Source organism: Aquarana catesbeiana, linkage group LG09 (genome assembly GCF_042186555.1).
Source record: "Aquarana catesbeiana isolate 2022-GZ linkage group LG09, ASM4218655v1, whole genome shotgun sequence".
NCBI lineage: Eukaryota > Metazoa > Chordata > Amphibia > Anura > Ranidae > Aquarana > Aquarana catesbeiana.
In genome coordinates, this window is record NC_133332.1 from 292,427,081 (window position 1) to 292,453,543 (window position 26,463).

Sequence of the window (26,463 nt, forward strand, 5' to 3'; positions counted from 1 at the left end):
CTGTAACAGTAACACATTGACCTATTTATGTATTTGGTAGAGGATTTGCCCTCTTTTGGATGCAATATTGAGGCCATTTACTTTGTAGGAGAAAAATTTTAGCGAGGACGAGATATTACTGTGTGGGCCATAGTGGAATAAGAAAAAGAAATCAGACTATAGACAGCAGGGAGATGAAGAGGGATGGGGAAGGGAAGTGGGTAAACTTGTAAGATGGCAGAGATATACAAGGACAAAAATTGGGTAGGGGGACATAACGGGACACCACGTGAAAAATCATGTTATTAGGCACCATTCGTGCCAAGCCTATTGAGGGTGGGAGGTCGAGATGGAGAGTCTGAGCTGTGATCCCAGTAGCATAACAGGCATAGATGGCTTAATTGAGGCACATCAGTATAGTAAGGCATTTAAACTGACACATCGGATCGTTTGTGAAGGAGGGTGGTGGACTGTGTGGGCAAATATTCCAGATCAAGATCGCCCTTTCTCCTTCACAGAGGAATAATCAATCTAAAAAATATCATGGGGGAGGTAATCATTTTCAACATCTGCATCTGTTATCCGCAAAACTCCAACAGGGACCCTGGAGACATAGATCTGAGTAACAATACTAAAATCAGTAGTGTAGTAGTGAGTGTATTGAGTCTGTACATTTAAAGAGCTTCTGTCATTTCAGATCCATCATGGCAGCGCCTGTTAGCGGGCATCCACTCACCTGCTGCCGCCACGTCCCTCCCCTTGTTGTGTCACTGCCACATCACCAGTTGCTCTTTTAAAAAAAATTGTGATACCAGGCAACTAGCTGCCATAACCCTGGTATCCTCTTCTTCAGAGTGTTGTCCTCTTTCAAATAAAAGTGGTCTCAGCGGCAGATTTGCCGCGAGATTACTTTTGTCGGGGGGGGTAAGGGGGCACCTGCTCCGGTCGTCTGCAGTAAGCTGCAGAGACAATCGCGTCAGCTCTCCTTTGAGCCTGGATGCCGAGTGAGGGGAAAATGGCCAGCCGCTCAGCTACATAGCATTAGAGGGCGGAAGTGACCTTTTTAAAGGGGAATTTTATTTTTTTTCATTTTTTCAAATGACACTTTTTTTTTTTTTTATTCTCCTTATCGCATTTTAGTGTAAATATGTGATCTGAGATCTTTTTGACCCCAGATCTCATATTTAAGTGGTCCTGTCATATTTTTTCTATTACAAGGGGTGTTTTTTTAAAAGGACCGTGTCAAAATTAAAAAGTAAAATAAATAAGAAAAAAATAAAGTGCCCCGTTCCGCCGAGCACGCACGTAGAAGCGAACGCATACGTACGTCACGCCCGCATATGCAAACAGTGTTCAAACCGTTGTGTGGTGTCGCCGCGATCGTTAGAGCGAGAGCAATAATCCTAGCCTTAGACCTCCTCTGTAACTCAAAACATGTAACCTGTAGAAATTTTTAAATGTCGTCCATGGAGGTCTTTAAGGGTAAAAGTTTGTCCCCCTCCACGAGCGGGCGAAATTTTGAAGCGTGTCATGTTTGGTATCAATTCACTCGGCGTAACATCTTTCACAATATCCAAAAAAAAAATTGGGCTAACTTTACTGCTGTCTTATTTTTTTTTTTTTTTTTAATTCAAAAAAGTGTACTTTTTTTCACAAAAAGTTCGCTTGCAAGACCACTGCGCAAATATGGTGTGACAAAGTATTGCAACAACTGCCATTTTATTCTCTAGGGTGTCTGAAAAAAATATATATAATGTTTAGGGGTTCAAAGTAATTTTTCTAGCAAAAAAAAAAAAAAAAAGATTTAAACTTGTAAACAGAGTCTGAAAAATAGGCCCGGTCCGAGAAGTTAGGGGTGTTTTTTTTTTTTTTTTTTTTAACTATTCATACTTGCCTTGGTGGATGCAGCATCAGACCGATCCTGCAGCTGTCCCTCGGTGTCTCTGCACTGAGAACCGAGCCACCGAACATCACCGATGGCTTGGTTCTCTCCCCTCCCTGAGCAGAGAGATCTCTCCTGCTCTGATCATTGAAGCAATGATCTGTGGAGGGATGGGGAGCGGCCGTCTCTGCGGCTCGCTGAGACTGCCATCAGTCAAGGCAGCTGGCAGATCCAGACTTCAGAAGTTGGGATGATGTGCTGCCTCGACTGATAGCAGTGATGTCAGCAGAGAGCGTACTTCAGACCGCTCTCCGCTGGAAACAGGTCATAGGAGTGCAAAAATGAAATCCACTCCTGAGACCCAGAGGAGAAGCCCAGCCTAAAAAGCTCAGGCTGGACTGATCCTTTTAAGTGGTTAAAGTGTTACTAAACCCAGTAATATGAAAATAGTTCACCCCCTGCAGTGCCCACAGCTTATAAATCCTCTTTTTACATTAAAATCTTGCCACTATATACCTTTTTTTGGCTGATCTGTATACTACGGTCAGTGATAAACTGCACAGTTTCTCCAGTGCTGAGAGTTCAGGAAGGAGGAGATTTCCACTACAGCCTGTATACATGCCCACGTGTGATGCCAGTATCATGTAACCTAGCTAGCTCTGATCAACAAGTAATTATTCTCTCCAGCATAAAAGACACAACTGAGCATGTGCAGGTTGTATACTCTGCCTGTGTTAGCTGGCCTTCCCCAGATGGACCTTGCAGGAGGGGGATATCTGTGCATACAGGATTAAACAGCCTTTTTACACAATGCAGAGGATTAACCCCTTAAGTTCCACAGTGAGTATAACAAGCATGCTATTCTGCATATACAGACAGATTTTACTGTTATGGGTTTAGTAACCCTTTAAGAACCATGACTTGCCTGCTGTCAGTTGAATGTAGAGAAAAGGGCCAACATAAAAACTTGTTAAATATTGGTTTTTTTTTTTGTTTTTTTACCTTGCCCATTTTTCTGGTGAGTAGGGGGTACCTACTCATTCAGCTGGGGTGGGTTGAGATCAGGGTTGTGGGGAAGAGCTGGCATGGTTTCACCCCCCCCCCCCCAATCCCTCCTAGCCTGCTGGGTTGCATTATCAGCTATGGGCCTGGTATGGATTTGGGGGGAATTCCAGGTTTTGGTTTTGTTTTGTTTTTTTTTACTTTTCTTTTGTTTATTTTCTGCTGTCAGTGGGGAATCCCACTGACAGCAGACGAGTCGTAGTTGTGGGTGCCAGCTTCTTAACAACCAGTTATTCACTGATTGTTAACGATGCCAGCGAGTGCTGGTGTTACAAAATCGCTTGTTTTACTGATAAAATACTGCATCACTTCAAGAAATAACACATGCAGTATTTTAGTAGCATTTTTTAGTAAATTGCAAAAACATTTTTGAAAAATGGTATGAGCTATTTTATTGCTGATCCTAAGGTGGTAGATAACAGATTCCTGAATGGAACCCAGAGTCTCTTCCTTACCCAGCTATTGACGTATGGATTCTGATAGCTCTGAACCAAAAATGCTCAGAGATGACTGCTTTCAGGCTCCTTTTAACCACCTGGCATCCGCGCTATAGCCGAATGACGGCTACAGCGCGGACCTACATTCCCGGGAGGACATCATATGACGTCCTCCCCTGTGCACGCTCCCTGCGCGCGCCCTGCAGGACGCGCGCCGGGCGCGTTGTGATCACCGAGTCACTGAGACTCGGCTGATCACCGATCTGTGTAAGGGGCCGGTCCCGGCCCCTTACCATGTGATCAGCTGTCAGCCAATGACAGCTGATCACATGATGTAAACAAAAGATCGGTAATCGTTTTTTTTTTTTACTCACGCTGACAGCGCGAGTAGAAAAAAAAGCCCATCACCGGATCGGATGTAAGGGACATCGGTCCCCAAGTGGAAGAGGCACATCTGCCTCATCAGTACCCAATAAAAGTGCCACCTAACAGTGCCCACAGTGCCACCTAACAGTGCCCACAGTGCCACCTAACAGTGCCACCTAACAGTGCCCACAAGTGCCACCTATCAGTGCCCACAAGTGCCACCTATCAATGCCCACCTGTAGTGCCAATCAGTGCCACCTGCCAGTGCTGCCCATCACTGCCACCCATCAGTGCCCATCACTGCCACCCATCAGTGCCCATCACTGCCGCCTATCAGTGCCCATCACTGCCGCCTCATCAGCGTACATCAATGAAGGAGAAAAATTACCCGTTTAAAATTTTTTAAAACAAAATATAAAAAAATAAACTTTTTTTTTAAAAAAAAAATCAGTTTTTAAAATTTTTTTAATAAAAAGTAAAAACCGCAGAGGTGATCAAATACCACCAAAAGAAAGCTCTATTTGTGGTGAAAAAATGATAAAAATTTCATTTGGGTACAGTGTTGTATGACCGCGCAATTGTCATTCAAAGTGCGTCAGCGCCGAAAGCTGAAAATTGGTCTGGATAGGAGGGGGGTTTAAGTGCCCGGTAAGCAAGTGGTTAAATAGGAGTTCACCTTGATCCTTCTATTCTCTATCCTGAACCCCCTCCCTGCCGTGGTCCTGGGTTTGCAGAGGGCCCAGGGGCATGAGCCACGAGTAGAGATCAGGCTCTGTAGAAGCTGGGCAGACACCAACAGGACAGTGCACTTATCAGATGGCCTAGGGAGAACACTGCATTCCATTTAAACCAGCAACAGAGCAAATTGGCTCCTCTCTTAATGGTCAGAGCAGATGCATGGACCGGGGTTTCCACTTCTGGAGTCCCAGATGAACAGAACTGTTATGTGGTTTAATGCTTTTGCATCATTCAAAAACAGAGATATCTGCGTTTGGTGGGCTGGCTTCTGAAGTGCCGAGTTTAGGAGTTGGAATGAATGAATGAGGAGGTTGGTGGAGAAAGGCTGCCTAAGCCGGGTGGCATTGATAAAAGCAGTCATTTGCCTTCCCCCAAGTTTGTTTCATAAATGATACTTTTGAAGGGAAGGTGACAAATAATGCATTGACTTTAAATTCAGAGACAGTGCTCTATGCTACAATGTAACTGTCACAAACACAAAACCATATTGTCATTTTCTGGTCGCCCTCAGACAATGGCCCTCTGTAACCAAACCCACAGTGATTTCTGCTGGCCATGATACATACAGGACGGGACACAAAGCAGGGATGGTGCACAGAGAGGGCAGGAACCTAAAGAACCCCTTTAGGTGTCAGCATGGAGACCAGTTAAAAATTACTTTTTAGTATTTAAACCCTGTAGACACCATTGATTAGTAGCTGTAATATTCTTGTACAGCTGCTTCATGGATCCATATGGCTTCTGCTACTCTTAGACCATCCATAGACATGAGATTTCCTATATAACATACAGACCAGAAAGGATGGTACTGTATATACAGTGGGGACGGAACGTACTCAGACCCCATTACATTTTTCACTTTGTTATATTGCAGCCATTTGCTAAAATAATTTAAGTTCATTTTTTTCCTCATTACATTACATGTACACACAGCACCCCATATTGACAGAAAAACACAGAATTATTGACATTTTTGCAGATTTATTAAAGAGAAACTGAAACATCACATGGTCCTAAGTATTCAGACCCTTTGCTGTGACACTCATATATTTAACTCAGGTGCTGTCCATTTCTTCTGATCATCCTTGAGATGGTTCTACACCTTCATTTGAGTCCAGCTGTGTTTGATTATACTGATTAGACTTGATTAGGAAAGCCACACACCTGTCTATATAAGACCTTACAGCTCATAGTGCATGTCCAGCTATTCACACTTGCCCCACCAAGAAAAGGCTGGCGCTGTAAATGGCTGCACAGGATATAAAAAATGCATGCTTGGCCAATGTGAGCGTGCATGTTCATACCGTCTTTGTTGCACAGTCATGCATCTTCCAACGGCTGTCTTGTGTCTCTGGGTACCTTGCTTTTGGAATGATCTTGTACGCTAATTTGCAAAATAGAGAGAGCGAGAACTGGAGTAGCTGTGCATGGCGACCAATCAGCTTCAATCCTCAGCTTGTTCAAGTAAGTTTTTTGAAAATTAAAGATAGAAGCTGATTGGTTGCAATGCACTGCTTTTTTTTTTTTTTTTTAATGTTTTGATGTTTTCCATGAAAGCAAACAAGAAAATGTATACATTTGTATGCAGTTAACATGTAACAGTTAAACTGTATCCACTTTTGATACAGGTGATTGTAAAGGCAGAAGGTTTTTGTTTATCTGAATGCATTCAGATAAAAAGCCTTCTGTGTGCAGCAACCCCCCTAATACCTACCTGAGCCCTATATCTGTCCAGCTATGTCCACGGGTGTCTTGGCCACCTGGGACTCTTCCTCCTGATTAGCTGAGACACTGCAGCAGCGCCATTGGCTCCCGTTGCTGTTAATCAAAGTCACTTAGCCAATCGGGAGAGAGAGAGGGGAAGGGCGCCGAACCGCAGCTCTGTGTCTGAATGGACACGGAGCTGCGGCTCGGCTTAGGTGCCCCCATAGCAAGCTGCTTGCTGTGGGGGCACTCAACAGGAGGGAGGGGCCAGAAGCTCTGAAGAGGCAACTGAGAAGAGGAGGATCAGGGCTGCTCTGTGCAAAACCATTTCACAGAGCAGGTAAGTATAACATGTTTATTTTTAAAGAAGATAAAAACGAGACATTAGTATCACTTTAAGCCTCATGCACGCTGGCTTCTCCTGACAGGAGAAAATCAGCATTATAAACTCACCTAAGCTGCATTTTGTCAAAATAGTTTAGGTGAGTTTATCAGAGTATAACCCAGTTTGGGCGTTTTATTTCATTGGTCAGAATTATAATTATTTATTCTGGCCATTGAAATAGATAAATGCTGAAGTGCCAAATGCGCCTAGCGTTTATGGGCGTTTAACAATGTTCAGCGTTTTTTGTGGTCAAAATTGACTCTCCTGAAAGCAATTTTAGGGCGTTCAGAAAACGGCCAATAAACTCCCCTGCTAATAAACTACAAAAAACGTCCATATGTGCATGGACACATAGGATAACATTAGGAGAGTTTAAACTGCAGTGTGCATGATAATGCTGTAGTTCCATACAGTAAAGTATTAAAGTGGAGGTCCGCCCACTGCTGCAAAAATTAAAAGCCAGCAGCTACACAAACTGTAGCTGCTGGCTTTTAATAATAGGACACTTACCTGTCCTGGAGTCTAGCCATGTCGGCACCACTGATGTTTCCATCAGCTGTCGGGTGCTGCCACCGACATTGCGAGTAAGGGAACCCGGCATTGTAGCCTTACAGCTTCACGCTGGGAACCCTACTGCACACGAGCTGGGCTTCACTCCTCTCCCCTACTCACCCGGCGGCAGGGGAAGGAGGGGGAGGGAGCCGAGTGTTGACGTCAACGGCCATGGTCGTGGCTCCCAGAAGTGGGGACAGGATACCTTAAGCAATCGCATATGTCATCACTAATCTGTCCATCATAAAGGTTTATCAGCTCCTTAACCACTTCACGCCCACGCTATAAGCGAAAGGCAGCTACAGTGTGGGCTTACTTTTCCGGGAGGGCGTACATGGACGCCCTCCTGTGATTGCCCTGCCCGGTTGCCCCCTGCGGTGGACTTGGCTGATCACAGATCAAGGTAAAGGGCCAATCACAGTGGCCCTTTATCACGTGATCAGCTATCGGCCAATGACAGCTGATCACAGGATGTAAACACAAGCCGGTTATCTGCTTTTCTTTTCTCGCGCTGAGAAGAAGAAAGCCGATAACCGGCTTCTGTTAAAGGGGCATCGGCACTAATCGGGTCACTGATCATCAATCAGTGCCCACCAGTGCTGCTAATAAGTGCCCATCAGTGCCAGCTCTCAGAGCCCATCAGTGCAGCCTATCGGCGAAGGAGAAAAACTACTTGTTTGCAAAATGTTATAACCAACTGTAAAACTATAAAATGATTTCTTTTTTCAAAATTTTCAGTCTTTATTTGTTTACAAAAAAAATAAACTTAGTGGTGATTAAATGCCACCAAAAGAAAATTTGTGTGAAAAAAATGATACAAATTTAATTTGGGTACAGTGTTGCATGACCGCACCATTGTCATTCAAAGTGTGATTGCGCTGAAAACTAAAACTTGGCCTGGGCAAGAAGGGGGTAAAAGTGCTCAGTAGGCAAGTGGTTCAAGTTCTCCTAGATCAGGCATGTCCAAAGTCCAGACCGCGGCCAATTGCGGCCCACGTTCTGGTTTCAAGCGGCCTCACTGGTAATTTGGCTATATATATCTTTTGTGGCCACCAACGAATCCCAGAGCACTGTGGGCGCCACAAAAGATGTATACCTGTATTAATTGACGTATAACACATGCTTTTTCCCCCTGAAAATTTTCAGGGGGAAATTGTGTGTGCCTGTTATACGCCGATTCTTACTGTCACTGAGTGGAAGGAGGGGGCGAGCGCTGCCGTTTTACACAAAGTGGCGATCAGTCGCACACAGTCCGTCTCCTGGCCCAGGATTGGACCACTGTTCTGTCTATCACAGGCGGGACTGTGTGTGACTGATCGCCGGGTACACAGGAGATCATAGCTCTGTGTAATCTGGCACTGACGAGGCTGCAGATGAGCAAGGATGTGCAGGCTGCATTCATTTACAATGGTGAGGATGCATAAATGGGCAATGGAGAGGCTGCTGATGGGCACTGTGCAGGCTGCATTAGTTTGCAACGGTGAGGCTGCAGATGGGCAATGGAAAGGCTGCCGATGAGCACTGTGCAGGGTGCGTTGATGGACTGTGATTCTTATTTTGCTTCAAAGTTTTTTGTTTTTTGTTTTCCTCAAACGTCCCTCTTAAAGTGAAGGTGTGTGTTATACACTGATAAATATGGCCTATCCAAATAACCAAGCTCATCCTTAGTCCAAAGAGGTGCTCGGGGATTCGTTGGGGACCACAAAAGATATCTATCTATCTATACCACACACCACCACAAAGGCAAGAGAATTCTTGTTGGGCAGTGTATTAGTGCTCAAACAAACATACTTAGACCGAATTTTAATGGTTCAAAGAATGTCAGGCAAAATAATCGGCCCTCACGCATGTTCACTTCATCAAATCTGGCCCTCTTTGAAAAAAGTTTGGACACCCCTGATCTAGATTTTTCGTCCTATACAGTCATGGGTTCAATTCCGTTGAATTGCTATAAAGACTTTTGCCTTTTTGGCATAAAGTCGTAATAAGATTTTTGTGCAGTTAGGTCAGAGTCCTTCAAATACCCCAACAAACATATGTTAGGTGTTTGCCTGTGGGATGAATGGTGTCCCATCATTGATATCAGTGGGAGGACTAGTGCCCCATGGTTTGGTGCCAGTGGGAGGACTAGTGCCCCATGGTTTGGTGCCAGTGGGAGGACTAGTGCCCCATGGTTTGGTGCCAGTGGGAGGACTAGTGCCCCATGGTTTGGTGCCAGTGGGAGGACTAGTGCCCCATGGTTTGGTGCCAGTGGGAGGACTAGTGCCCCATGGTTTGGTGCCAGTGGGAGGACTAGTGCCCCATGGTTTGGTGCCAATGGGAGGACTAGTGCCCCATGGTTTGGTGCCAATGGGAGGACTAGTGCCCCATGGTTTGGTGCCAATGGGAGGACTAGTGCCCCATGGTTTGGTGCCAATGGGAGGACTAGTGCCCCATGGTTTGGTGCCAATGGGAGGACTAGTGCCCCATGGTTTGGTGCCAATGGGAGGACTAGTGCCCCATGGTTGGTGCCAATGGGAGGACTAGTGCCCCATGGTTGGTGCCAATGGAAGGACTAGTGCCCCATGGTTGGTGCCAATGGAAGGACTAGTGCCCCATGGTTGGTGCCAATGGAAGGACTAGTGCCCCATGGTTGGTGCCAATGGAAGGACTAGTGCCCCATGGTTGGTGCCAATGGGAGGACTAGTGCCCCATGGTTGGTGCCAATGGGAGGACCAGTGCCCCATTGTTAAAAGCATTCAAAGGGTCGCAGTTTAAGAACCATTTCTTTACAGAAAGGCAAGTTAGGACCAGGTAGAGACACCAAGATGGAGGTGAGCTGACCTCCCATGTGGTAGCAATATTGTTTATGCAAAGTGTTACTTGGTCACCAGTTGATTTTACTTGCTTATACAAGCTGCTTTTCTGGTTTACTAAAGCCAGAACAATGAAAGGCGGTTTGGGAGTAGGTGTTATGGTTATTCCTCTTTTCATGTTTTTTTTTCCATTAAAGGATTAATTTATGACTGCCATTGCTGAATTCTTATAATGTAAATGCTGGTTGCCTGTCTGTCATACTGGCCCACAGACTTCAATACTGAAAAGGAACTCTGATGTAGAATTAAAACAAATAAAAAAGACAAGAAATACTGGTGCAGCAGCCCATTCCTGGAATCTGATCACTTGAAGAATAAAGCTGCCAGGAGAAAGATTAGGGAAGAAGAAACCCATGGTGGTCTAACCCTTCGCCTCGCTACTAAAAATACAATAAAATGTTTGGTTTCGAAAAGCTCAACTGCAAGCAATGATCTTTGTTGCATGCTTACGTCAGTGTCATCTTTCGGGTCCTGTGCAGTGCAGTTACCCCACTGCACACTGACCACTGGAGGTCTCCCACTTGGCATTGCTGCCATTCACAGAATGTCTTGTATTTTTTGTTTTTTCCAAAAAATACAAGGTATTCTCTGACTGGACGAGGTGAAGATCATGACATCACCACCCCTCCTTTCCACCTGGTCCAATCAGAGAACGCCTTGTATACAGGTGTTCTGTGAATGGCAGCAGTGGGGCATCTGCTTGGCACAAGACCCAAAAGATTGTGGTGAACACTGTAGTGCCAATTACTACAGCGGTTGTCTGCTTCCCCAGCGGTCATGTTTATATTTACTTTGGTCCAAGCAGGACCAAATCAAGTATGCAATTAAGATCATAGCTGGAGATCTGCTATAAAGGCCAAGTATACAGATAAGACTTCTGATATTACTCTTAATCTCCTGACTTTGCACACTTCTTCCAGGTCAGCATAACAGCCAGGCAACTAGCATTTTTAGAAGGCCATCAGCAATGGCGTATTTCTTTAATAAAGAGTTTATTGTATTAAAGGGGTTGTAAAGTCAGAAGTTTTTTTTTTATCTTTATGCATTAGGATAAAAAGCCTCCTGTGTACAGCAGCCCCCCTAATACTTACCTGAGCCTGATCTCTATCCCGCGATGTCCATGAATGCCTCGACCGTCCGAAACGCTCCCTCCTGATTGGCTGAGACACAGCAGCGGTGGCATTGGCTCCCGCTGCTGTCAGTCAAACTCAGCCAATCAGGACAGAGAGGATGGGGCCAAATGCCAGCTCCGTGTCTGAACACACAAAGCTGAAGCTTGACTCGAGTGCCCCCATAGCAATCTGCTTGCTGTGGGGGCATTCAACAGGGGGAGGGGCCAGGAGCTCCAGCCAGGGACCTGAGAAGTGGAGGATCTGGGCTGCTTTGAGCAAAAAAAAAAAAAAGCGGACTTTACAATCACTTTAAGGTATGTGTAAACCTTACTAGTGTACCTCTCTTATTTTCTCCCTTTTTATACTATTTAAAGTTTTGTTAAATAAATACATTAAAAAAAGTTGATCCTGCCAGAAATCCAGGCAGCTAAAAACTTGTTGTGTTGTCTGTCTGCCATAACTTGCACGATTCCTAGCTATTTCCGAGGACTATAGAAGCCCTCCCTGGGAGGAGATGGTAGTGTGGAGATGTCCAATATCACCTCCTCCTCACCAGCTGTTTTAACCAGCTAAATGCTGAACTACCGTGCCTCAACCACCTGTGTTGTGTGCAGTTTAGAGATGTGAAGGTCCGGGGAAAAAAAGGCTTTTTTGTGTTTTTCCAAAAAATTGGAAAAATCTAAAAAAGAAAAAAAAAATTGTGGAATATTTTATTTTAACAAGATGAATAAAATATTTTAAGACCGGGTGTTCACCTTAAGTTTTTAGAAGTTCCTAATTGTGATGATGGATAAAAAAGAGTAGCAGCAGAAGCAGAGAGACGGATACTGACAATTTCAGCTCAGAAAATGATTCTGATTAAATGTCCGTTGAAACTTAGTCCCGCTCTCTTCTTAACACTTCCCCCATCTTCACTTCTTTTTATGAGAATGGTGTTTTTATTTTTATTTAATACTGTGGAGAGAAGATAGTTTTGTGGAGGCTTTTTGGCTGTTCCACATAAACTAGTAAGCAGTTCAGGAGATTGTTGCTCCCTTTGTTACAAATAAATATTCTAAAAAAGTAAATTCTGTTTGTGATAATTGTTTGGCTGCACTATATTTTTAATATGCTAGTTGTGATAATTTTATGCCAAGTCAAATTGTCCATAGTCATATTTTATGTTCCTAAAATAACAGAATGACTTTCAATCTTAAAAAGACAAAAAAGTGCTAATGTAGCATTTTTTTCAATTTTTCCGAAAATTTCCGTTTTTTTCCCCCAACGGAAAGAAAACAGGTTTTTTCTGAGCTTCAAAATTTCCGGAAATTTGACATCCCTAGTGCGGTTATAGCGTGACCACATTTACTTGAATGGGTCATGTTCGGCAGGCAGTTGTGCCCCCTGAGCAGGGCGCTATAATTCTGACATGCGTACATACTTGACCGCTGCCATTCAAGCTAAAGCAGGAGTGTTTGAGGGGTGGAAAAAACGCAGTTCAACCCCCTGGTTTTATTGCTTCAGCCACCTCCCCCACTAGTGTAAGTAAGTCCTAATGGCCTGTACACACTATCTGAAAATCGGACGAAAAATACCGCTTTCGCCGCGATTGTACGATAATCGGATCGTTAGTACAGAGCTTTCGAGAGCCGATCACGACAATTCATCCGATTTATTATTTGTCCGGAACAAGCACGAACATTTTCCTTGTACGATACCAGATCGTACGATTTTCGTTTAGTCAGTACAGTTGTCGTCCGAAAATACATTACAACACATTACATCACTTCCGATTTATTTATTTATTTATTTTTTATTTTTTTTTGTCGTACGAGAATTTTCGAGACTTTAGTAACCTATTCAATTTCTACTTGCGACTATTAAGCGAAAAAAGTTGTACGATATTCGGATCGTGTGTACGGGCCATTAGGGTGACAATTCTGCTCCTCCATAGACGCAGTACAAGGAATGAGTGTTGTCGCCCTAGGACTGCAATTGTGTGGAGAAAGTTCTGAAAAATGAATGCAGCCTTCACATTGGAGGACTGGTAAGCTGTCCTATAGTCATGTTCTTGTGTTTAGGGAGGACTCTTTCTGGGTTATAAAGTGTAAATGTACCAAGCCGTGTAAGGGTTGTTAGATCATAAACCAGGAATTTGCCCTTCAGATATGGAGACTTTGTAACCGTAATCCATTAACCGTAATTGAACAACGGATTTGTAGCATTGAGGCAGCTGTGAAGGTCAGTTAAAGATCCTCTTTTGCATCTCCCCACCCATGGAAGGACTTAATTGGCCGCTACTTAGAGAACCCCGCCCTGCGCTCGGGATGACAGCTGTCCCCGTCACTGTGACAATGGGAGGAATAGAGCGGTGTGCTGTGTTTGGTATTCATGGCACACGGTGCTCTTCTTGCCATTTCTACTGTCTCAGGGAGGGAAAACATTGAACAGAGGAAGCACATTGGAGGCTGAAAAAAGGCCCATTGCTACTGCTGATATAAAACATCCACTAAACCACTGCAACCAATCAGAGATGATCTCGCTCTGAATTGTGGTGTAACCTGAATATCTGTGACTTGGGGTAACTGTAGTTCACATGATAAACATTCCGAGGGGGAGATTTCTTAAAACTGGAGCACTTAGAATCTGGTGTAGTTGTGCATGGTAGCCAATCCGCCTCTAACTTCAGCTTTGACAAAAAGAAACTTGTGGGAAAAAAAATCTGTTTTTTATGCAGAAGTGCACCAGATTTTGCACGCTCCAGTTTTGGTAAATCAGCCCCAATGTGTTTTGCCATATTTAATCACATTATCAGGCCATTTTTCTGGTTTCGCTGCAATGTTGTACCTAAATGAATTTCATAACATCGCATGAAGAAAGAGCTTTCTTTTGGTGGTATTTTTTATAACAAATATTTTTTATTTTATACTATAAAAGGAAAAAAATACAAAAAATTTTGTTTTTGCTTACATGTACCTTTTAATAACCCCCCCCAATCAATCATTGGAAGTCAGTGGTAACAACCCACCACCGAAAAAAAAAAAACACTTGACGCAAAGACTCCCGCCATAGACCAAGCTGAGAATGCATAAGTTATTGTTCACAGTGTATAAAAGTGGAAGAAAAACCTAACTATAACTATTCTTAAAGTGGTAGTAAAGTGAAAGTCTCACAAACCACTGACGGGCAGGATTTTTATGACAGAAGAGACCATAGAGACCACCCCACCTGTCGGTGGGTAATGTGATCTGAGCCCAACATACGCAGCTCGGACCACACTTACGGCCCCATCTGCGTGCTGCAGCAATGGGACAATTGTGTGCTTGCGCGGGATTGATGTCACCTCGGTGCAGCCGAGGGTAAAAAAAACATGGAAGGAAGACAAGGTGAAGATGAAAGCCACTAGGCACCAGGGAGAACAGTGTCAGCGCAGTGCAGGAGGGCTCAGTTTGAAGGCAAGTCTGTCATAATGTACCAGTATGCTGTGTGCCTACTAGTAAATTATGAATTAAACCTGCCAGGAGACTCTGTTTTTTGGCTTTTTTACAGACTTTACTACCACTTTAAAGTGGTTCTAAAGTCTAATTTTTTTTTTTCTTACCTTAATGCATTCCCTGCGTTAACCACTTCCCGCACTGATCATCAGTGCCTTGATTACAGTACAGCCCCAGCAATGCCCATTAGTCTGGCATATTAGTGCCGCCTTATCGGCACACTTCAGTGAAGGAGAAAAATTACTTATTTGCAAAATTTACTGACAAAAACAAAGAAACTTTTTTTTTTTTCTTTTTATAGCAAAAAATAAACCCAGCCGTGATTAAATACCACCAAAAGAAAACTCTATTTGTGTGAAAAAAGAAATAAAAATTAAACGTGGGTACAGCACTGCATGACCGTGCAATTGTCAATCGAAGTGTGAGAGCGCTGAAAATTGGCCTGGGCAGGAGGAGGCTAAAAGTGCCCAGTAGGCAAGTGGTTAAAGTAAAAACACCCCACTACACTGAGAGCAATGGGAGCCATAGGCTTCTGCTGCTGTCAGTCAAATCATGACACCACAGTGCCTCAAATTCAGCCATTGTTGCGCACCCCTTGCACAGAGCTGCAGGATCACGTGACCGGAGCAGATTAAAACACTGTAAATACACTATATACAATGCCTTGAAAAAGTATTTGTACCCCTTGAAATTTTCCACATTTTTGTCATGGTACAACCAAAAACGTAAATGTAATTTATTGGGATTTTAGACCTACACAAAGTGGCACATAATTGTGAAGTGGAAGGAAAATGATAAATGGTTTTCCAATTTTTTTACAAATGTGTGAAAAGTGTGGCGTGCATTTGTATTCAGTCGTGGAGTCGGAAGACCGCACTGAAGAGAGAGTGAGCGTTGCCACCAGAACATTCTTTTTCCATAGTGATTTTATTATTTTACAAACCTGGAGTTTAAAAAAAAAAATCCCCAAATACAGACCGCTTTCCTGGGAGCTGCTGACCTGTTTCCCAGGGTGCAAGGTGTTGTGCAAATCAGACATCCTATCACTTGGGCGGCTGCAGGCTGGTTGACTCACTAAATAAAAACACAGAAGGAAACAAAGTCAGCAACACTCCAAACAATGCATTTATTTAAAGTGATTTGTAAATATTTTTTTTTTTTCAAATAACAAACATGTCATACTTCCCTCCACTGTGCAGGTCGTTTTGCAGAGTGGCCCCGAACACCGACTTCTAGGGGCCCTCGGCGGCTCCTTTCCACATCAGATAACCCCCTAGGAGAAGCGCTCTCCCGGGGGGCGCGCTCCCGAGTCCAGTATTCGGCGTCCATAGCCGCCGAATGTATGACTCTGCACCGCCCCCTGGCACCCGCATCATTGGATTTGATTGACAGTAGCGGGAGCCAATGGCTGTGCTATCAATCTATCCAATCAAGTGCCGAGAACCCCGGGCAGAGGGACAGCACATCCCCGCTGGGTGAAATTCCAGGGCTCAGGTAAGTAAAATGGGGGGGGGCGGTCACTGCCAGGTCTTTTTTCACCTTAATGCATAGGTGAAAAAAACACAAGGGTTTACAACCCCTTTTAAGATATTGCTGCTGAAGGAGCTTACAATCTAAAGTTTCTCCCATTCACACATACACATACTAGGGCCAATTAACCTGCCAGCATGTCCTCGTGGAGTGTGGGAGGGACCAAGGGAGACCATTCTATACTCCAAGCAGGTAGTATCATGGTTGAGATTCGAGGTGATGCGACAACCTTGGTGCTGCCAGGTGCAAATGTTAACTACTTAGCCCCTGTGCTGCCCATTTCACATATTTATTGTGAAACAGCATCACACAAGTCGTAAGAAACCAATATTTCGCTATTGGCGGGTCCCTTCCACGAGGTGTCATAGCAGTACGTCACTTTTGAGGAAGGGATCCCATGATGCCTTCAAATAATTATGTTAAATGCATTTATTTGGAGTGCTGGCAACTTCTTTGTATCTGCTTCTAGCCCGGTACCATCCTTAGCCATCTCATCGAGCACCCACCAGTTATTTAAAAGTCAAATACTGTGGGGACTTGAGGACATAGATGAAGATGACCACGCTGACGTTTGCCGTTCAGATATTTGTGTCCTTAGAGCTAATAACAAAAGTAAACTTTTAGACTTGGTTATATCATTTTATTTATTTTTTTGCAAGATTGTCCTTGTATGTGGATAATACATGTGATGATTGTGTTGTCTGTCAGTTCTTGTCCCCCACATGCTTTCATTTATATTCTTCAGACCAAGCTGTCCAGTAAAAGTGACACCAAACTATATCACATGCACATTTTTTTTCTTTTGTTTAAGAGTCCACCTTCCTGACCATGTTTACACCAGTATTCTCTATATATAGTATTTTATTCCTCCACAGCATCCTGGATTTTGTTCTATTTGGCCCAGCTGTGTGTGGCTCTGACCATGCAGCACATCATTCATTCACAGATCCATTAATACAGATCTGTTAATGAGACTACAAGTTCCATCGTGACAGTCCATTGTCTTGGTCCATTGATGACGTTCTTTTGATCTGTAATGGTAGGTCTGTAGCTCCTCAAGACCTGGAGCTGGGAGAGGAGTCTGCAGGAGCCTATGCGTTCCACTTATGGTGAACTGATGGCGGTTACAATGCTTTGCAGGCTGTAGTGCAAAAAAAGAATAAATGCACATAAATTTTTTTTTTTTTTTTCCAGTATGGGTGCGCTCACTTTTTTTTTATTTTTATTTTTTTAAATATGGGCAATATGACTTGCAAGCATTGAGAGTAAAAAGTGACTTGTAAGCTCCCTTATCGGTGTTCTCGTTGGTCTTGAGCTTTGCCCTGTATGTATAAGTCTGTTTGTTGGGTTTGTGACAGACGCGTGTGTGGGTGTGCCTTTCACGCTGTTGTTATAAAGGTTTCTGGCTTCTGTTACATGACCGTGCATGTGTCTTCTCTTGCAGGAGGATGCTTCGGGCAGCGTCTTGTTTATCCCTGCTGCTGCTGTTTAAGGCGGTGGTTGGCTTGCCCTGGTTTCAAACCATCGGTGCTGTCCTTGTGTTCTATCTAGGCTCTGGAGGATGGAAGTTCCTGAAAGTATTCTACAAGACCATAGGACGGGATGTCAGGTGAGAATGAACTGGATTGGAAAGCCTGGATTTAAAGTGACATTGTCACTTAAAAGTTCAAAACGGCACATGGCAATTATTGTAGTAAGAAGAGGCAAAATACCTTTGTATTGAAACGTTGCCACGGTGCTGCTCCCTAACTGCTGTAAGTGTTCAATACTTCAGATTATGTGAATTTCTGCTGATTGTACCTCCTGCAGTCACTACAGGACATACAGTGTGCGCATTTCATTAGGTTCCTGATCAACCAGCCAAAATGAGCTACAAGAGTGGTCCTGTCAGCCCCCTCCTGCTCGTTCGAATGAAAAATAAAATGATCACATATGGTCCACAGGTAGGTTCCCTGGGGGAGAGGCATGGCTAGAAGATCTGGTTTGCAAAGGGTGCTGCTATGGTGTAGTATGACTGCGTGGTGAGTTTCTTTTTAATAATGTGAACCAACCCTTTAAGCCATGTTTCCAGTCTTGACATAATGGGGGTTATTTACTAAAACTGGAGAGTGCAAAATCTGGTGCAGCTTCGCATGATAGCCAATCGGCTTCTATCTTCGGCTTGTTCAATAAGACCCTTTTCACACTGAGGCACTTTACAGGTTCTACAGTGGTAAAAATAGCGCCTGTAAACCGTCTCTCCAGTGTGAAAGCCCGAGTGCTTTCACACTGGGGCGGTGCGCTTGCAAGACATTAAAAAAAACTCCTGCAAGCAGCATCTTTGGAGCGGCGAAGGACCCCACGCCGTTTTTTTATTTTGGCGTGGGGTTCCCCTTAAAATCCATACCAGACTGAAGGGCGTGGGGTTCCCCTTCACGATCTTCAGAGCAGGTCGCATTCCAAAGTCGGATCAGTTAAGATGATGATTCGACTTTGATCCAACTTCAGTGATATTCAATGGGCTGAAATAGGACTAAAGTTGGGCCAAAATAGTGCAGGAACCTTTTTCAAAGTCGGGCTGACTTGTGTTGGACCAGTTGAACTGTTTAAGACAGTTCTCATAGGAAACCATTGATTTATACACGTCATGTGACATGTGCTCCCAAAGTCTGAGCAAATGTCCTACCAATGTGAACCCGGCCTTACTGACCATGTGAAATATAGCCTAAAAAGCCTTCCATGGCTTAGCCTGGGTTCACACTGGTACAACATGACAGTCTTTCAACTGTGGATCCATATGATGAACAGGAATCTGACTTTGATCCCCGACAATGCCAGGCACTTTGTTTCTGGTATGAATCTTTAGGGGAAACTCCAGGCCAAATAAAAATATAGAACGGCATGGGTTCCCCCTCCAAGACCATACCAGACCCTTATCCGAGCATGCAGGTCAGGACAGGGGGGTGGGGATGAGCGTGCCAGGGTTGGTGCTTTGGGGCAGGGGGGACCCTGCGCCCCCACACCCCAAAGTACCTTGTCCCCATGTTGATGAGGACAAGGGCCTCATCAACAGCGGACACCTCTCTGACCAGACTGTTTTGACAGAGGAAATACAAGGCCCAGGACTCAGGATCGCCACCGTGACATAACCATGTCTATACTTTTATGCCTATCACTTTCTGCTGAAATGTGAGTTTGACTAATTTATGTGTATTAAAGCTTGTTAAAAAAAGTCTGCACCCAGAGGCGCCCCTCTCCTTGTTTTTTTGCAGCTTCCTGGAACATGGTTTCTGTTCCAATATGATGGCAGCCCTGCTTGTTCTAGACTTTTAACCCCTTCTCACCATCTGTACATAGACTTGTATAGACTGTGTATTATAAAACAAAACGGACTGGTCACAGATCTATGATTGATCATTTTACAGTTTTAGTGTAGCTTTTTATTTGTTTTTTTTATGGTTTTAGTTGTTGCGCCTCCACTTGTTTTATTTATCCCCATGTTGAGGGCCTCTTCCCAACAACCCTGGCCGGTGGTTGCCGGGCTCTGCGGGTGGGGGGCTTATCAGAATCTGGATAATCTTAACAAGGGGGGCCCCAGATCCCGGCCCCCCACCCCTAGGTGAATACCCCTACCCATTCACCTAAAAAAAAAAAAGTCAAAAATAAAACACAGTACACAGGTTTTTAACCACTTAAGGACCAGCCTTGTTTTGGTTTTTAGGTGTTTACATGTTTAAAACAGTTTTTTTTGCTAGAAAATGACTTAGAACCCCCAAACATTATATATGTTTTTTTTTTTTCTAACACACTAGAGAATAAAATGGCGGTCATTGCAATACATTTTTTTTGCACCGTATTTGCGCAGCGGTCTTATAAGCGCACTTTTTTTGGAAAAAATTCACTTTTTTGAATAAAAAAATAAGACCGTAAAGTTAGCCCAATTTTTTTTTTATATTGTGAAATATAATGTTACGCCAAGTAAATTGATACCCAACATGTCATGCTTCAAAATTGCGCCCGCTCGTGGAATGGCGTCAAACTTTTACCCTCAAAAATCTCCATAGGCGACGTTTAAAAAATTCTACAGGTTGCATGTTTTCGTTAGAGTATCGCTCTACCGGTCGTGGCAATACCTCACATGTGTGGTTTGACCACCGTTTTCATATGCGGGCGCTACTCGCATATGCATTCGCTTTTGCGCGTGAGCTTGTTTGGACGGGGGGTTTTAAAAAAAAAAAAAAAAAAATTTTATTATTATTATTTATTTTACATTATTTTATTTATTTTTACACTGTTTTAAAAAAAGAATCTAATCTGCCTCTTCCTATTCTGCGGCGTGTCTTGTTCCTGGGTGAGCAGTCCCGTTGCCTTCTGGGAACTGTGTGTGTTCCCAGAAAACCACAGGGCCATTGCCAGAGCGCCGCTCATGCGTGCGCAGCAGGAAATTGGCAGTGAAGCTGCAAGGCTCCACTGCATGTTTCCCTTAGTTAGGATGGCGGTGCTGGGACCCGAGAGCCGAGGGAGGGGTCGGCCTCGGGCGGCCGACATCGCGGGCACCCAGGACAGGTAAGTGTACTTATTTAAAGTCAGCAGCTACAGTGTTTGTAGCTGCTGACTTTATTTTTTTTTTCCCCAGCCGGAATCCCGCTTTAAATTTTTTTTTTTTACAGGTTTAGAGTTGCACAGGTCTAGCGCTAGAATTGTTGCTCACACTCTAACGCACACGGCGATACCTCATGTGTGGTTTGAACGGCGTTTACATATGTGGGCAGGACTAACGTGTGCGCAAGCTACCGGGGACAGGGGCGTTTTAAATTTTTTTTTTTTTTTTTTTTATTCTACTTTATTTTTTTCATTTTTACTTTGTTTTATAACATTTTTTTTTTTTTTTATCGCTTTTATTCCTATTACAAGGAATGTAAACATCCCTTGTAATAGAAAAAAGCATGACAGGACCTCTTAAATATGAGATCTGGGGTCAAAAAGACCTCAGATCTCATATTTACACTAAAATGCAATAAAAAAAAAAAAAAAAATGACATTGAAAAAAATATACCTTTTTAAGAGGCATGGGCGGAAGTGACATTTTGACGTCGCTTCCGCCCAGCAGTGTCATGGAGACGAGTGGGTGCCATCTAAGCCTCACTCCAGGCACAGCACGGAGTAGGACGCGATCGCCTCCGCCGCTATCGACGGCTCCGGTAAGCGGCAGAGGGCATCAAATCACGGCGGGAGGGGTGGGGCCCCTCTTCCGCCACCGATAAAAGTGATCTCGCGGCGAATCCGCCGCAGGGACCACTTTTATCAGAAAGCCAGCCGCCGCACGAAAGCGGGGATACCGGGGTTATGGCAGCTAGCTGCTGCCATAACAACGACATCCACCGGCAAAGTTTGGACGTACATCGGCGTGCGGCGGTCCGGAATTGGTTAAAGTAATTTATTAAGGCAGCTCCAGCATTTCTTCCGATTTCTTCTCCCTTGTCTGGTTCTTCTCTGATTTCTTCTAGCCCTCTCTGGTTCCTCTCCCTCTGTCTGCTGTCTTCTGCCTCTGCCTGGGTCTCTGTTCTCCCTCTCTAATGCTAGGTGCGTGGTGTGCCACTACTTATATTGGCAAATGGCGGGGACACTGGGTGACGTCACGCAGAAGCCCCCCCTTATGACATCATCGTCCCATCATGCCCAGGCGGTGACGTTATAAGGAGGCGGGGCCATGGAGGCAGCTTCCTATGGTGACACAGCGAAGAGGAGGAGCCAAGAATGCCGGCGGGGGACGCAAAAAGTGGAGGTTCTGTGCTGCTCTGTGCAATTCCATTGCACAGGGCAGGTAAGTGTTGTTTGTGTGTTGTTGTTTGTTTTTTTTTGTTTTTTTTGCTTTGTTTTTTGTTATTTTTAATTGCATTTAAAATTACTTTAAACATTAGTACAACCTTTTTTTAGTTTAAGAAACAAAAGTGTACTTTCAATACACCTGGAAAACCCAGACTTGGTGGGGGCACTATAAACTTCTGGGCTGAATACAGAATATCAATTCTTTTGGCAGGTAAAACGGTTTCCATTCATGCATTGGAACCGTAAATGTATCTGTTTGTCTGGATTTCGTGTATTGGGGCAAAGTTTTATACTGTCCTTACTTTGGCAATTTTTGACAATTCAACCAAATTTTTTGGACACGCAAATTATTCTGTGGATCTGGGCAACCAACCCCCCTTACAGTCTTTATTGTTATGCAGTTTTCTATATAAACTGTTGATGCCAGCTTGCCCTAGTCTGTTCTGTTGGGTTGGCTCCTGAAAATGGTTGACATTGCAAAAAAGTTGCCTCAAATGTAAAGCCATTGCCCTTTTCCATTAATAACCATTTGAATGCTGTATTCAGAGAATCTGTCACTTTGCCCATTCAGAGCGAAGTGACAGGTTCTCTTGAAAGCGCAACCCCACCAGCTACCCACCCACTAATACTGGCCTTTCTCTGCTTCCTTTGTTCACCAGAACCTTTGTAAATACCCGTGCATCCAGGTAGGGTACGGTCTCCCAGGATGCAGTGCTTGGGTCTTAACAGCCAATCGACAATCACCTAGTCATGTGTGGGGTAAGGGAAGCAGGTCAATAACCCTGTGTAAGGTCTGACACAGAGCTCACGTGGGATTTAGGCAGACGGCTCTCATAGACCCAACTGGAGTACAAGAAAGGTAAGTAGTAGTGCAAGAGTTGGTGAGCTATTAAGAGAACCTGTCTCTTTGCCGTGAATGGGTAAAGTGACATGACCCTTTAAATTTTCGAATGTGTACTAGAGGTATGACAATTTTGCACCTTTGAGTTGGCCAAATGAACAACACTTTTCTTCTGCAGTTGCTAAAGGATTATGCAAGGCATATGTAGAAATAGTTTATTTTTCCAATTATAGAAGCCATTTACTATATGTTAGAAAAGTTAACCAAATGCCTCCCCAGTTATCTGTAGCAGACCTCCCATACAACCCTTTGTACCTTCTGAATATTTTATTTGGTTCATTGTCCTTGGACTTGATTTTCTGATGGTGTTTTGAATTAGGCTGATAAGCGTTGGACTACGGCCCCTGCACTCACTTTGAACAATACTGCAGTATACTGCAATTGATATCACCTGATGACGCAAATTAATACTAACCAATCTGCCACTTTTCAGAATGAGGCTTTAGTGAGGAAGTTCTTTCATTTTTCATGAAGGACCCCATTGCTGTGTAAGGGGCCGTTCACACCAGATGCCTTGGACTGTGCTTGGTAGCCTTACCTAGGCACAAAGCCTTGTTCCCTATCATGTCCACTCGCACCACTACACTGTGATGCTGTGCACTGAAAAAATGATGGCATGCAGTACCCTTTTTGTTTTTTTTTTTGTTTTTTTTTTTTTTTTGAGCTGTGTGATGCATCCAGTAGTAGAACCTAATAGAATGTTATTTTGTGACATTTCAGTAAAGTTTGCACAAACAAAAAAAGCTTTGCTCTATTTTCAGCACGTTGGCACCACTGTCTTCACATCACATACCAGTAACAATGTGGTAGTGCACACTACTGGTTTGAATGGCAGAAAATTTTTAGGGCTTGTTCATATTTTATGTCTGACGAGAGAACTGCCTTTGGATCAGAGCAATTGACAGGCGGTGAGGAGGTGTTGTATCACGTTTTCTCTGCTGCTTTAATCTCTTGAACCCCGCACTAGTTCGCCACAACTGTGAGCAGCCTGTAAATTCCTTCAGCTTAATTTAAATAGGTTTGCGTGGGGGGGGGGGGGGGGTGTCACTATGCCTGCAGACACCGATGGGGGATATAATTCCTGCCAAGGCAGAGAAGCAGGTCATGACAGACATGGCATGTGCATACCTATGGCTGTTGTAATGGAGGAGCTGATTAAACACAGAAATGTGGCCTATTAAAGTGGGATTAAACCTCTGCCATTTTTGGGGGGGCGGGGGCCCTCATGAGCTGTTATCTCTAATGTACTAATACGCACAGCATATTTAGCACATTATGGTAGATTTACCTGCCAAGTGAGATGACATCGCTCAACGCATGTGTGCAGAGAGCTGCACATGCGGGGCTCTGGTAGGGAGAAAGGGGTTGGTGATGGAGGAGACCAATGGGGTCTCTAATATCTTAGAAAATTCTACCTGTCTGTGTGGTGGTTTTTTTTTTTTTTTTTTTTTTTAATCTCCACCCCCCTTTTTTTAAGTGATTTTAAACATACACTGTTTAATTTACATTGTCCCTTCTATTTCTGTATGTGGATGAAGGCACTGTAGTTATTCTAATTTAAAAAACAAACCTATAAGTACCTTTCCCCTAATCGATTTATACAGATGTCACATGACCCAGATCTTTCCCAGCCTGTCTGCAGGGAAACATAACCAGGGGGAGCTTCTAGTCCACCTACTGCTGGTCACATGTTCAAAAAAAAACAAAAAAAAAAAACACCTTTGGAATACAGAGTAAAAATAAATAATTTATAGCCAAACTGTTTTAAATTGTCATGCAAATATTTGTAATGAAATCTTTATTATTTAGTGGAAATAACATGGCATGGGTGGATTTCTGCCAGTCACAGGCTGTGTCACACCCCTCCAGCCTGGGTCTTAGAATAAGAGGGAGGTGAAGCCTCCCATTAGCCTACATGTAATATCCCACCGCCATTGTATTTAGCTGGTTAGTTGGCATGGAGGAGGAGGGAGTGGGCTGCCATTTACCACTGTGTATATGCCCACATGTGTGACTCTATAGTCAGCTGGGCTGCTCAGATGTCATAGGGAGGAAACACTACTTGAAATCTGAGCATGTGGAAAGTTGCCAATACTGCTTTGTAAAATCTCTAGCTGAAATGGGGACATGAATAGAAGGTGGAGAAAGAAGAGCAGGATCAACCAGGTTTTTTGCAGAATACAGAAAACAAATCTCATAGTGACCTGAGTGAGTATGAACAGCATGTAAGAGCCCTTTCACACTGGGGCCTTCCGTGCATTCGTAGTAAAGCACCACTCGTTTTAGTGACGCTTCACCGCTGTTTAAGCTGTGCTTTTCAGCCACTAGCGGGGAGGTTTTAATCCCAAAGAACGGGTCAAAAACTTCTGTGTTGCATCGCTTTTCAGGCACTAAGGAAACACTGCCCATTCGTTGCAATGGGCAGGGGCGTTTTCGAAATGCTGTAAGTGCTGTGTCCAATCACAGCCGGTCACATGTAAACAAGAAAGTTCCGGTAATGGGCTCTCCTCGCCTAACACGGACAGAGTGTGTGGCAAGGAGAGACGATCAGTGGCATTTCCTCCCAGGGGACAGTGAGAGATGTAATCGGGGCACTGATTAGTGCCCTGATTACATTAGGGCGCCACCAGTGCCAGCAATCAATGCACATCACAGCAAGAAATAGGTGCCCATTAGTGATGCCAGTCACTGCTGGCTTTCAGTGCCGCTTATCCATGCCACCTATCAGTGCCCATAAGTGCAGAATATTAGTGCCCATCAGTGCTGCCTCATCAGCGACAGTGACGGAGAAAAATTATTTACAAAATTTACTGGCAGAAACTATCTAAACTTTTTTTTTTTTTTTTTTCTTTTTCTTCTTCAAACATTTTCGGTCTTTTTTTTTTTTTTTTTAAGAAAAAAATAAAAATCCCAGCAGTGATTAAACACCACCAAAAGAAAACTCTATTTGTGTGACCCGTAGATAAGTGGTTAAACTTGTAATCAAAATGTACCAGAAAAAGCCTGGTCGGCAAGTGATTAAAGCGTTTAACCCCCCCCCAAAAAAAAATTATCCTGCACCAATTGCTTGTGCTGATTTGGCCCCCTGTATCACCTGTAATACCTGGCTGATCCTGCCAATTCTACCCTCCCCTTTGTAAACTGACTACGGTTCATCATGGCTGCTGAGCCCTGACACCGTGGTCAGTTTACGTGCCTCCGTCATCCGCTCTCTCCTCTGTCCTCTGTGCGCCTGTGTCCCCCCTCGCCTGTCTGCCCCTGTGTCAGGGCCCACCCCCTCCGCTCCTGCTGCTCTCATAACTGTTTAAAATGTATATAATCCTGCTAGTTCCCTAATGACAGCTGCTCCTGTCTGTGTTTTATAAAAAAAAAACTCTTTTTACCGGGTTTCAGAGCGGCTCCCCGCAATCACGTGGCCGGCTCTCTCACTCCTCTCCTACTCGCGTCCCAGCTGATGTCAGCGAGGGAATCTCTGCCCCGCCCACTGCCGGGCAGAAGAGAGAGCTGGTGATGAGATTGCAGGGAACCACTCTGAAATCCGGTAAAGGAGGCTTTTTTAAAAATAAAACAGACAGGAGCAACTGTCATTAGGGAACCAGCAGGATTATGTAAATTGATATAAGTGGGTTAACAACCACTTTAAGTACTTGGATTTGACTTGGTATAGGCCTCCTGCAGT

General features: G+C 44.0%; 1 protein-coding gene across 1 annotated transcript in view; it reads left to right on the forward strand.

Annotated features, from left to right (window-relative positions):
- SLC27A4 (solute carrier family 27 member 4) overlaps positions 1-26,463 on the forward strand; it is an 83,773-nt gene that overhangs the window by 33,264 nt on the left and 24,046 nt on the right. Inside the window, exon 2 of the mRNA XM_073600442.1 lies at positions 17,520-17,684. Coding sequence (XP_073456543.1) covers positions 17,524-17,684 — 161 coding nt within the window. The 5' untranslated portion in view covers positions 17,520-17,523. The remainder of the gene's footprint in view (positions 1-17,519; positions 17,685-26,463) is intronic.